The sequence below is a fragment of the Bos mutus genome, chromosome 14 (assembly GCF_027580195.1).
Source record: "Bos mutus isolate GX-2022 chromosome 14, NWIPB_WYAK_1.1, whole genome shotgun sequence".
Lineage (NCBI taxonomy): Eukaryota > Metazoa > Chordata > Mammalia > Artiodactyla > Bovidae > Bos > Bos mutus.
In genome coordinates this window covers 16034214-16048342 of record NC_091630.1, presented here as the reverse complement: position 1 = coordinate 16048342, position 14129 = coordinate 16034214, and the positions used below count along the sequence as shown (strand labels likewise).

The following is a 14129-nucleotide window of genomic DNA, read 5'->3' as shown; positions in this document are numbered from 1 at the left end:
ATACTTTATTTTGGTCTGCAGATTATGTTAAGACAATAATGTCATCGGAGCAGGACACGCTAGTGCCATCTGTCGGAAAATCGTCCTGAGAAATATACGAAGCACCAAGACCTGAGCTGTGGGTGGTGCCCCCTCACATGTAGTGTCTTTGTGCAGTGCACAGCCTGTTCAACTGCATGTAGAAGCTTTGACCCTTACTTCCCCTTTGGTGATGCTCATCATGCAACGCATGAGCTGCTTAATGTTCATCTTGGCCATTCAGCTGAGACCTGGAGATTGGGACTATGTGTCATGTTGCTGGCTGTCTGATTTTTTCAGGACAGCATGATACAAGAAATCATACAGCCTCACAGAATTGGTTTGAATTTGAATTTTGATAAAGTGAGGATTGAGTATTCTAGGACATCCTGTTCTAGGATATAGGAAGAGAAGTGTTCTGTTCTAGGGTGTTGCTTGTTTGTTCTCTTACTTGTGTCCGACTCTCTGCAATCCCATAAACTGTAGCCTGCCAGGCTCCTCTGTCCATGGGATTCTCCAGGCAAGAATACTGGAGTGGGTTGCCATTTCCTTCTCCAAGGTGTTATTTAAAAGATTTCAATTCCTGATGAAGTGCAATGGTTAAACATTTATTGCAAAGAACTTGTGAATATTCACTTCTGTAAAGACTTACAGGTTTATAAGCCTGTCCTTGGGGGGTTGAGTTAGATTATTTGTGCATCTATTAATACAAAGTGTGCCCTTACATTTTATGTTTGCTTTTTTCTGTTTATCCCCTGATGGTGATCTATGCTATGCATAACCATTGAGAGATGAGTGAAAATAATAAAGTTATCAATAAACTGAAGAGTTGAAGCCACAGAAAATGAAGGAGGTTCATGGTAGACTTCTCTCAGTATAAAATTGACTTGTCTAGGGGTAGCTAGGGAGTGGGATATGAAGGGATGTTGTTGCGGGGGCAGGAAGGGTGGGAGAAATAAAACATGATGGACATTTTTCAGTTCTATACCTCTGAGTGTATTGATTGAAAGTAATTAGAGTTCAGAGAATAGATCCACTTTTTCCAAATTAAATTCAGGTAACAGTTTAGAAATAGTTAAAGGTAGGAAACTAATGCTGAATGAACATCCACCGTGCCGGGAACTGTATGAGACATACAACCTTGTTATTTTACTTAATTACTGCCCAGGTGAATAGAAGTGAGTAATAAGTAGATTAAATTCACGATGAATTATATGAGATCAAACACTTGAAATTTTATATGGAATGATAAAATTGATAGCAGTGAGGTCTCCTTGGCCCTGGGATAATTTCCTAAGAGAAGTAGTCACCCTGTGACTCGGCTAATTTGAATTAAGGCTGGAGATCTGAACTGCACTGAGAAAATGAGGCGAGAATGAAGCAGATGACTGGTAAGTCTTTTCCATCGTGCATTTTCCCTAACATGCTGGCTTTTGTTCAAATTGAAATTCATGATGTGGAAATATATGTTGTTTCATGTATTTCTGTGTGCCGTTATGAAGCTGTAAGCTGCAATGTGTCTGTATTCCATTAAACAATGGTCATAGCGCAGCCAGAAAACCCTGGTGAGGCCTTTTGGAATTCCAGAGAAGTCATCTCAAGCAGTAACTTTGGTCTCCAAGATTTTTATTAGAAACAAATGAAGGAAAACACAAACAGGCCCATGAGCGAGTGACCTGTAGCGTCCCACAAGCCTCAGTGTGGCGGATTCTCTGTCCTTTAATGCCCTGTGCTCGGCGCCAGCCTGAATGAGGTTGTCAGGGCTCATGGGCTGCCTGTGATGGTGGCACTTCACACGGACGCTTGTTTTTACTCTGGAAATATGCGGAAAATATCCCTTTTCTCGGTGGCTTGCTGGGTTGTCTGCCGTAGCACATTTGTCCCAAAAACCTGCCTAAATAAAATGTGTGGAATAAATCCCTGAAGTCCTCATTTTATGTCTGCTCATGCACTCTCAGCTGAAAGCATTCCTAAAACCCAAAAACCTTTATTTGAAACATCTTTTCCACCCATCCTTACTTTTTGAGGACACCACAGTATTGCTAAAGAAATTGCTGATGATGATATATTGTGCTATTACATGTATAATACACAGTTAATCCTGTCAGAGATCGTATTTTTGGAGTCCTTTCATTCAATTTAATCACTAATGTATATCAAGAAAAATGTAGAAAAGATGTTTGTTCTTAATCCAGGTAACTTTCCTCATGTGAAATTATGCATGTTACCTATAATTTCATTATCTTCAATAAATGACAATAGCAATTTTTTCTCTTTTTAAAAAAACTGAGGTGTAGTTAACTTACAATATTGTGTCAGTTTCATGTATACAGCAAAGTGATTTAGTTATTTATGTGTGCGTGTTTTTCAGACTCTTTTCTGTGATAGAGTGTTATAAAAATATTGAGTGTATCTCCCTGTGCTATACTGTAAGTCCTTGTTGTTTTCCTGTCTTATATTTACATCTAGAGTGTAACCATAGTTTATTTTCTGTGTCTGTGAGTTTCTTTCTGTGTTGTGAATAAATTCATTTGTATCATTTTCTTAGATTCCACAAATAAGTGATAACACAATATTTGTCTTTCTCTGTCTGCCTTGCTCTACTTAATATGAAAATCTCTAGGGCCATCTACGTTGCTGCAAATGGCGTTATGTTATTCTTCTCGTGGCTGAGTAATATTCCATTGTATATGTGTACCGCACCTTCTTTATCCGCTCACCTGCCAACTCATCTGTCAGTGGACATGTAGGTTGCCTGCATGTCTTGCCTGTTGTAAGTAGTGCTGCTATGAATGTAGGGGTGCATGTATCTCTTTGAATTGTAGTTTTGTCTGGATGTATGCTCAGGAGTGGAGTTCCAGATCACATGGTAACTCTATTTTTAGTTTTTTAGGGAGCTTCCATACTGTTCTCCATAGCGGCTGTACCAATTTACCTTCCCACCAATGGTGTAGGAAGGTTCCTTTTTCTCCACACCCTTTAGCGATTTTTACTAACGTGAATTACTGGATACTTTCCTGCCAATATAGGTGGTGGGACAACTTTTTCTCGGTCAAGAAACATTTTTCAGAGTGTCACATCCTCAGATTTTCGAATCCTAATTCCTTGGAATTCATTGTAATTGACATACTTCTCTCCTCCAATTCTGCAACTAAAGAGGAGTGATCCTTTTGGAGAAGTCAGTACCTCAAAATGGCTAGAGTTGCTTGAGCCTGTGAGTGCACTCAACATTGCCCACGTATTTGAAGTTTGATTGTGACTGACATGAAAGTGCTTTTGTGGTTTGCTTTTTAGCAGCACAATAAAGTTGCCATTTTAAGCGGTCAGGAACCACAAGCCAGATATTTACATGTGAGGAACTGTTTGTAGCATTATTGTATAAATATGTTCTTTTCATGTCATGGGATCTTTTTTTTATAAAAGAGTGTTTTCTTTAGTACTTTGTGTTCTGCTTCCCTGTATTATAAACATATACCCTGGTTTCTCTTCGGATTATAGAGGTTAAACAATAAACTGAATATCTAGGCAGGCGAGCTGATGGAATTTTCATTTGCGGACTAGATCAGAGTTTACAAAGGGGTGGCCTGTAGACCAGATCTGGCCTCTGCTGTGTTTGTTTGGCTCAAAGAATGCTTTTTAAGAATACAAATTGATTTCCCGTGTTTAAAAATTGGACAGTGATGCACAAAAACTGGATTTTTGTCTTAAAGAATCAGATCCGGTAACATTGGACTTAAAGTTGGCTAGGACTGAGTTCTGGCTACCGCCTTTCATTGATCTTGTGTACGCCAGGTCACCACAGGCCCACAGCCCCTGATCAGCACAGCCCACCACCCTCATTATTCCTTCTTCTTTAGAGAATTACCCAACTGGCCCCTGTAGGCATTTGGGTTTGTGACCCTGGAACCAAAGGTTTTTCCTTTCCAGCTGAATCAGATAAGAATGTCATATACATACTCACATTTAAATAAAGTATAATTGATTTTTTAAAACTTTGGGTTAAATCTGTCTTTATAGCAGTGGTCATAAAAGGGTAAAACAGTGGAGAAAAGTAAATAAATGTGAATGAAAAAATAGCCATACCATAACACATTTGAATAGTTACTGAAGCCTCTTTTGTGTTCTTAAACCCTTAATAAAAAAAAAAATATTGTTTGTGTTGGAGGGGAGAATTTAAGTAAAATGTGCAGATATATCATCATGCTGCAAACTGAAACATGTCTACACTTGGGACTGACAGCTCCTCATACTTATACCTGGTGCAGCTGAAGCACGGGGATCTTGGCTTGGCCTCTGTTTTCATCTGGAAATCCAAGGCAGAATGTCCGTGTATCTCACCCTTGTACACAGCCATGACAGGAAATCGTTTCCATTCTGCCTGCAAGCCAGGTGACGCTTCATCACCAAAAAGAGTATAGATGACTTCCCAATAGGAGTCAGCCCGTTGTAACTGTGGTTGATTCTCCTGACCATGAAGTATTATGATCGAGGCTGTGTGAATACATTAATAAACGGCGCCATGAGAGCACGCTTTTGCACCAAAGGAAATACAAGAAGACACTTTTTTGTCCTTCTCTCTTACGTAGTATTCCCGCTGTATTTTTTCCCGTGATTCCTACATAACCACTGTTTGAACTTGGGCGTGTTATCTTCCATAGGCTACCTTTTTTTTAATGCATTTAATCATTGTGGCCCACAGTGCCTCTGGAGTCACTGTGTTCACCATGCAATGAATTAACTCCTGTGCCAGGAGCACTGTGTGTAGGCCTGTGTCTGGGAGCATTCTCTGTGTAGAAGCATGACCTGTGAAAGCCAGCATGGAAGAGGATTTATGAGCCTCTGCTCAACGATGCCTTTAGTCAAAAATGTCCATAAACTGTGAGTGCTGCAGTTAGGGCTCCGTAGTAACTTCAGTTTAATATACTTAGTAAAAATCTGTTCAGTTACCAGCATTATCTGTTTCAATGCTTTTTAAACTATTGCTCTTTAGATGCTCTATTTTTAAATATTAATTTTTACTATAGAAATAAAAGCGTAATAGTTTTCCCTTCCTTGTACATGTTTAGAAGGCAAGGTTGTTGTTATAGCAACAACTAGACAGGGCTGAGTTTGACAGATTTCTGATTGCAGATGTATATGGGAACAGTGCAGTTTGCTTATTTTTTTATCATTAAAAAAATTTACTACTGTTCTTGACAGCCTGAAAGGGTGGGATGGGAGTGGGGAGGGTGGCTCAAGAGGGAGGGTGTGTATATATAATTATGACTGATTCTTGTTGTATGGCAGAAACCAACACAACATTGTAAAGCAATAATCCTCCAATTAAAAAATAAATAAAATTAAAATTTACTGCTGTTCTTAGAAATCATGTTATTAGCTGTTGCTCAGAAACTGTCTTTTTGCTCAATACAGATCTCATTTTAATCATGTTTTGCAAGATAAATTAGTTATAAGTAGATGTATCTTAAGAGAATGTTCTTTTCATTACTTTCTTTGCTAGATAAATTTTAAAAAATCTCATTCCCTTATCTTAGCTAAAATTTTGTAGCAGATTACATGTTCTCTCAAAACTTATGGAAAATACACCAGGCACATAAATTATTTCAGAAAGTAAAAGTAGTATATTTGTGTTTCATAAGACTCTGATAACTATTTTATGGCAATTGATATAATTTGATGTATATAGTGTATTTCAAGTTTATCGTTACCAATCATGTCCTTTTTGCTTTTAGCAATGAAATTGTCTACTACGTAGTGTTCTTCTGTCTTCCTTCTGAAAGTGACATTATTTCTGAAACTGTGGCTTAGCAATGAGAAGGAAAATGATGCCTTTCTTACTCTAAGGAAGGAAATGGAGTGTAGTATGCTAGAAAGTGCTGTGAAGTGGGACAAGGAAATGTGGGTGCTGGTTCCAGCTGTGCTGTAATATAAATGTTTGTTAAATGAACGGATCAATAAATATGAGACCTTTGGACCTCAGTTTCCCAACTGTAAAGGTTAGAACCTAGAGTAGATTATCTCTGTATCTCCTGCTGGCTCTAAAATCTCCTTATTCCATGTAAGCAGTGTCTCCCTTCTTGATGGAATCCTTCACTGTGAAATAGACATCTCAAGGATTGTTATAATGGAATGCATTTAGTGTGTGTTAGTATAATGATACTTAACCTATTTTTTTATTGTTACCTATTGTTAATCCATCTCCCTCTGCTTGGAAGGGCTTTCCTAGTAGGTTAGCTGGTAAAGAATCCACCTGCAATGCAGAAGACCCTGGTTTGATTCCTGGGTTGAGAAGATCCCCTGGAGAAGGGCTGCTTGGAAAGATTCCTTACATATACACAGGATGTTAGTAATGGGAGTTGGGAGTGAGATCTTGATTTTTTTATACCTTTTCTAATGCTCTAAAATGTGAAATTAGTTTCCCTGAATTATTTGGTCCAAATCTGAAATAGAAAATTTTCATACATTTTTATGCTAGTCCCAAACTCAGTTCTTAATGCAATGAGCTATGCATCTATACATTAATTTATCTGTAGAAAATATTGCTTTCATGTTCTAAAGCCACTGCTGTTGTTGTTCAGTTGCTAAGTTGTGTCCAACTCTTTGCGACCCCATGGACGACAGCACACCAGGCTTCCCTGTCCTTCACTATCTCCCGAGGTTTGCTCAAACTCATGTCCATTGAGTCAGTGATGCCATCCAACCACTTCATTCTCTGTTACCCACTTCTCCTCCTACCCTCAATCTTTCCCAATTTCAGGGTCTTTTCCAATAAGTCGGCTCTTTGCATCATGTGACTAAAGTAGTGGAGCTTCAGCTTCAGCATCAGGTCTTCCAATGAATATTCAGGGTTGATTTCCTTTTGGATGGACTGGTTTGATTTCCTTGCTGTCCAAGGGACTCTCAAGAGTCTTCTCCAGCACCACAGCTCAAAAGCATTGATTCTTCAGCACTCAGCCTTCTTTATGGTCCAGCTCTCACATCCATACATGACTACTGGAAAAACCACAGCTTTGACTATACAGACCTTTGACGGCAAAGTGATGTCTCTGCTTTTTAATATGCTGTCTAGGTTTGTCATAACTTTTCTTACGAAGAGTGGCCATGCCATACAATCAAACTCATGCTTGGTGGACGTTTCCCATGCTCTGTTTATTTTGTGTGAAACCTCTGTTTCTATAAGTACCTGCCCAGGAAAGCTCTGCAAGAACATGTCTCCCTTGAATGAGAGAGAGCTAGGTTGAAAAAAAGATGGAGGAAGCGGAGATTCTAGCTTATCTTGAATGAAGGTTTCTGGTGTTTTTATTTTTATTTTGTGCTTTTATTTTAAATCAGTTGCCAAAATACCAGATATGTGTGTGTGTTAGTCGCTCAGTCATTTCCGACTCTTTGTGATCCCATGGACTGTAGCCTGCCAGGCTCCTTTGCCCATAGAATTCTCTAGGCAAGAATACTGGAGTGGGTTGCCATTCACTTCAGAGGATCATCCTGACCCAGGGATTGAACCCAGGTCTCCGGTATTGCAAGCAGATTCTTTACCATCTGAGCCACTAGGGAAACCCCAACACCAGATAGAGTTACATTCAAATGTAACTGATTTGGTGGATTATAATTCAGACTCATTAAAATTATATCTATGAAGAATTTTTAATGACATGGCAAATTGTTTTTAGTACAGTAACTAAAGAAAATTTGCATTATGATTTGATCTCAACGAAAGGGAAGTAAACACACAAGTATATTAACTGTGGGTTTTTTTCTAGATGATAATATTATTTTATGGTGATTTTTCTTTCTGTATTTTTGCTTTGAGAAAACAAAAAGTTCAGCCAATGGTTTTTAAAAAATTTTAAATGCAAGTTATGTTGTGAAGTTTTGGTTTTTGTGTTTGTATTATTGCAAATTCGGATGTTCCCATTGTCTCATGATTCTGGAGGAGGAACAACTCAGATTCAGCTTACCCCACACATCTTAGTAGGTCATGGTTCGGTTGTAAGGTTGAGGGTTAATTAGCATCAGTAATGGGAAAGAGGGTCCTAAATATCACAAGGGTCAACAAATGCAGGAGATCCCACCAACCCTTTTATTTATGTGTTGGGTACTAACTCCTTGGGCTTCCCTGGTGGCTCAGATGGTTAAGAATCCGTCTTTAATTCAGAAGCCGTGGGTTCAGTCCCTGGGTCAGGAAGATCCCCTGGAGAAGGGAATGGCTACCCACTCCAATATTCATGCCTGGAGAATTCCATGGATGGAGGAGCCTGGTGGGCTACAGTCCATGGGGTCCCAAAGAATTGGACATGACTGAGCAAGTAACACACACACCCTAACTACATATAAGAGATCTTCAAAAAATAAGACATATCTCAGGACTTCCAGGTCTTATCTCATAAGACATATCTCAGGTTCAGTAGTTAAGAATCTGCCTTCCAATGCAGGGGTTGTGAGTTCAATCCTGGTTAGGGAACTAAGACTGCACTCACTACAGGGCATGCCACAACTAAGACCCAACACAGCCGAATAAATAGTTTTTAAAAAGACATATCTTAGAATAAAAGAGCCTAAATGTCTTTTGCAGAAAACAGGCAAAAATAAAAGTCTTATGTAATGAGAAAGCTGTATGAGGGGTAATGACACATATGTGGAGTGGTCAACTCAGTCTGGGAGAATCCAGAGGTGATGCTTGAGTCTAGAGTTGGGTTAAAAGATGGAGGCAGAGATGCATAGGGAACCGCTTATAGAAAAGTCCTTTAGCATGAAACTCAGTGGTGCTTCTGGGGATTATGATTAATTTAGTGACAGTGGACACTGAATATAGAAGAGATGAAGAGCAAACACGGTAAGGAAATTGTCAGGAGTAAAATCATGGCTGTCTTTGAATGTTATGCTTAGTAGTTTGGCCTTTGTCCTCTGTATGACAGGAAGCCATTAAGAGGTTTTAAGCTGTGGATTTACACTTGATTTGCCTCTTAGAAAGATGCCTCTAGTGCTGTGGGGAAGGGGTAGTGAAATGAGAGGCTCCAGAGGGGAGCTGCTACCACCATCTGAGCCTGAGGTGAAGCTGGCCGGAATCGTGACAGAGGGAATGAAGAGGCAGGTGTGGACTTGAGAGACAGTGAAATCCCAACCTAACTGGCCCAGTAGGCTGTTGGGGGAGTCGCGTGAAGGAGAGGGGAGACCGGGAGGAGCCCTCGGGTCCTGGTGCTCAATGGAGGTACCCTTGGAAGAGGGATTTTGGGAGGAGGTAAGGGGAAGTATGTATCAGTTTGAGATATGAAGTTAAGGGGGGTTTTTTGTCCTTTCTTTTTTCCTTCCCTTCTGTCTCTTTCTGCCTTTCCATCCTTCCCTTCTGTCTCTACCTTCCTCCTTCCTTCCTTATTCCCTCCCTCCCTCCCTCTTTTCTTTCTTTCTTTTCTTTTCACTCAGGCATTTAGTCATTCAGTCAGCCTTTATTAAGCCCTCACTGTATACCATGCGCCATCCCGGTCACTGCTGTAGGTTCATTATAAAGCAGGCCCATTTCTGTGAATCCTCAGCCATGAGGGGGACAGAGGCCGTTTCCACGGCCACAGTCACCAGGTGTCTCTGACCAGGACACAGCTAGTCAGACCGGAGACTACTTAACTCCTTTCAAATGGTGTTGCATAATACGTGCTTTTATATTTGGAAACACCTCTAATGGCCATTTTCTTTCTAGGTAGTGCTATTACTTCTGTTATGTTTCTGAGAGAAAATTTGAGAGCCTCGGATTTAATAGGTAAGTAATTATTTAATTCAGATAATTAAAGCTCGATTTGATGAGGAAATAACTAATCCTATCCATTAAAAATGTGTGCTTTAAAAGCAAGGAACAAATTACTGCAATGGATATAGTGTCATCTAGAGGCGAACGTTATTCTGCCTCGGAGTTGCCGTCTGCTCTTTGACATGAAATACGTGCGTCTTCATTGAGGCCGCTGCCCAAGCTATTGACCACAGCAGATCATCATTACAGTATTATTACTATTGTGAATGTTATGAAAATTTTAGGAATGTAATAAAATCCAAGAAAACATCTGTGTTACCTAATAGAGTATTCCACTTCAAAGGACATAACTTGATAGATTGTTGCATGAAGGGACTGCATGAAAATGAAAACCACATCCAAAAATTAGATGTACCAATTAACTACCTAATTTTTTGTTAGCCTTTTCCAAAAGTAACATAGAATATTGATCTTCAAAATTTTATTTAGAGGGAATTCCCTGGCAATCCAGTGGTGAGGACCCCACGTACTCACTGCTAAGAATATGGGTTCAATCCCCAGGCAGGAAATTTAAGATCTCATAAGCCGTGCAGTATAGCCAAAAAAAAAATTTTTTTTTAATTTAGAAATACAGCTATTAATGAAAAATCACAGTAGCCTTACTGGCTGTAAAAAATGTTTCTGCTGCACGGCAAAGCCATCACATATTGATTGTATCTTCTACCTCTTGTTGGAAATATCACTGATGAGAAGAATTATAAAAATTCATATTTTCTTCCTTGACAAAATCCTGTCTGAATTACTGCCAACATATGATAATGAGTATGAGAGTTTAGGCACTTTAAATAAAGCCACATCTACTCAGTTCCAAGGAGATCATATTAAAGAAAAAACTGTTTGAGTTTAAATGTGACACCAGTGTTGGTATGTTGAACATTTGTTTCCCTGATCCTGTTTCCCTTGAGCCTAGTGTCTTGAAGTTTTCACTTTTTCTTTTTCCTCCTTGATTTGATTCTGCTAGTAGAGTTTTTTAGTCAACACTGTCAAATTTTCATGGTTAAAATGTTTTTCCAAATGCATTCATATGTGGATTGTGGCTTTTCAAATACATTATTTTCCTATACTCTTTTTTTGTACTATGGTTATGGCCTCATTTGGGGACGTTGTATGGAATCAGAAATAAGAATGAGCAATGCCTGAGTTTTATAGATTAAAGCAATTAGGTCCTACGTTATGTTTCTCATTTATCAAAAATCTTATGGAAACTTTAAGTCGCTTAATCTTACGTATGTCATCTTTTGTAATTAATGGCTGATTAATGTTTAAATAAATGTAAGGTATTTAATGAAGTAATACAGATGGATATAGAGGAAGTCTTGCCAATTATTATGAACCCTTGTGATAAAACGATGATTAAGACAGAATCCCTGCCTTCAAGTAATATGGTCAATGATCAAATGTATACAAAAATACATTTTTTAAAGCAGAGAATAATATGTATTATAATGCCTGAACCGTTATTTAGAACAGAGTTTCTCAACCTCAGCGCTACTAACATTTTAGGTTGGCTAATTCATTGTAGGGGGACGTCCTGCACATTGTAGTGTGTTTAGCAGCATCTCTTTTGGCCTTTACCCATTAGCTGCCAGTAGCACACTCTGCCCCAGTTATGACAACCAAAAATAACTTCAGACATTGTCAAATCCCCCTTGGTGGGCGGAGGGCAGGCAAAATTGCCTCCGGTTGAGAACCACTGGTTTAAAATAAAGAGAGATTACTCTAGCTAGAAAGCTTAGAGAGGATTTTCTGTAGCACAGATACCTATTCACAGCTGAATAGGACAGGCATGGACCACCTCCCAGCATTTGGAGGATGGCAAACAGAGGGAATAACGTGAGCACTGTTGACAAACGTACGAAAGTCAAGACGAGTTTCTATGTAGTACTGTGCTACAAGCACTGCCAATGAGGATTAGGAGAAAAATCAGTGAAAGTCATAGCTATAGGAAGGAAAGAAATAGAAATAGCAATATGTGCCAGTGATTTGATTATATTCTTAGAAAACCCAAGATCAACTGAACATTACTAAAAGCAGTAAACTAGTTCAACATCAAAGGATATAAAATAAACTCACTCTCAAGGATTCAAAGCTGGATTCAACTTCTGCTATCAACTGTGTGGCCAACATATTACTTAACTTCTCTAAGCCAGTGTGCTGACAAATACAGAAGACTATTTTAAGGGTCAAATTGGATAATTGATGCAAGCACTTTGAGACATGGAAAGCCCTGTTATTAATAATAAAATTATTATTTCTATGATTAACTTCATTCCTAAGAGGTAATACTAAAAATGTAAGAAATAGGAAATACACTCACATACACATGTAATTAAAAAAAACACCTCTATTAATTCTTTGATTCTTTGCTAATTTTTCTTACTTTAAAAATAGCCAAGATTTATTAAATATCTACTTCTCTCAGGTGCTATAAGTGTTTTGCATGAACCGTCTCATTTAAATGTAGGAACATTCATTTATAGATTGGCTTTGTCGTTGTTGGTTAGTCGCTAAGTCATGTCCAACTCTTTTGCAACCCCCTGGACTGTAGCCCACTAGGCTCCTCTGTCCATGGGATTTCCCAGGCGAAAATACTGGAGTGGGTTGCCATTTCCCACTCAAAGAGTTATGTCTTTTTTGCTAAATTACTTAATCCCTTTAAGCCCCAAATTTCCTCATCCTTAAAATGAAGATAGTATTACCTATGTCATAGGATTAAACAAGTATATAAAACTTGTGCATGTAAGACTCTTGGAAGAGGGTTTGTCATGTAATATGTCCTCAATAATGGCCACTATTATTATCATAGCTATTAATACCACCACCCACCACTTTGTGCTATTTCTTTATGAGAGAAAACCTTGATTAGGATATTTTAGTGAACTTTTAATAACATTAAAGTTAACATTTCCTTCAACTCTGAGTTTTTTTGCCTTTTACCTGAATGCTTGGGAAATATTGAGAGCAGGAGGAGAAGGGGACGACAGAGGATGAGATGGTTGGATGGCATCACTGACTCAATGGACATGGGTTTGGGTGGACTCCTGGAGTTGGTGATGGACAGGGAAGCCTGATGTGCTGCGGTTCATGGGGTCGCAAAGAGTCGGACACGACTGAGTGACTGAACTGAACTGAATGCTTTTTGAGCAGGGATTTATCTGTTATCATATTTGTATCATACTGTAGTTAAAAGTGATCAATTTTTGATTAACATCACAGGAATAAGAAAGGATATAGTCACTGATTCCATACCCATGCCTCCGACAGCAATACCATATGATTATCATGATTTGAGGTGTAATAACCCTTTTCAGGCTTAGGGAAGGACTCTACCCCAACCATCCTCAGTAGTGTCTTAGGTCACATACATTTTCTTGGGACCTATATTGTTGTTGCCTTGAGAAAACTTGGCTTTTTCTGTTAAAAGCTAAAAATGCATTGTTTTTCCTTTACAGGGACTAAAACCAAACAGGGAAAAGAGTAGTTAGTGGCATTTTGTACAAAATTAATATATAAGCATGCTAAAAATTAAATTGTCAAAATGTGTAAAAGAAAATCATTTATTTTTCCCTGCTTCAAGCAAATGAAAGTTTGTTTTTCATGATGGAACAAATGAAGATTTTTTTGGACCATGTGGAAACAAGCTGAACTAATTTATTGCCAAATGTTGATCTGTGGCTATGAAGCTTTTCACCACTAACCTCAAAAAAATGACCTCACAAACGCTATGTCTGAAAGAAATCGCCAACTATTATTAATTCAATGACAGGCTTTGGACTGTGCTCTGATTCTTAGTGGATTAATAACTTTAAATTATTGTAATGATTATTTTTCCTCTAAAATGCACCAAAATTCTCTCCCCTTCAATCAGCCAAAACTATAGTATTTCCCCCTCTCGTCCCTTAGTCATCAAAAATACTGAATCTAATAGTCTGTGAGATCCTAGTTGACTTAAGTCCAGATATTGTCATCATAAAAATAAAAATTACATCAGCACTCTCCAGAGACCAGTAACTTGATTATTTCAAGTCACCTATACATGGTTTCCCCATTGATAGAATGTCACGAGATTAATAGTGAGACAAAGACCACTTCCTTCCTTCCTTCTCCCACACCAGAGGTCAGCTTGGTTTGAAGCCAGGACCTAGAATACTAATCTAGCCAAACAAAAATCATTTCTGGTTGAGAGGACAGATTGGTTATTTTGTTTTAAAACTGCCTCAAGAATGGGAGACTTTATGATGGTAGATTCAGAACTATTTAAATTCACTATATTATTTAGATAAGTTAAATAAGCAGGATGACAATATACACC

General features: G+C 38.5%; 1 protein-coding gene across 3 annotated transcripts in view; it reads left to right on the top strand.

The window, feature by feature from the left end:
* NIPAL2 (NIPA like domain containing 2) overlaps positions 1-14129 on the top strand; it is a 93322-nt gene that overhangs the window by 35628 nt on the left and 43565 nt on the right. For all 3 annotated transcript variants that reach the window (XM_070383022.1, XM_070383021.1, XM_070383023.1), the window contains exon 4: positions 9710-9769. In XM_070383022.1, the coding sequence (XP_070239123.1) occupies positions 9710-9769 (60 nt within the window). The remainder of the gene's footprint in view (positions 1-9709; positions 9770-14129) is intronic.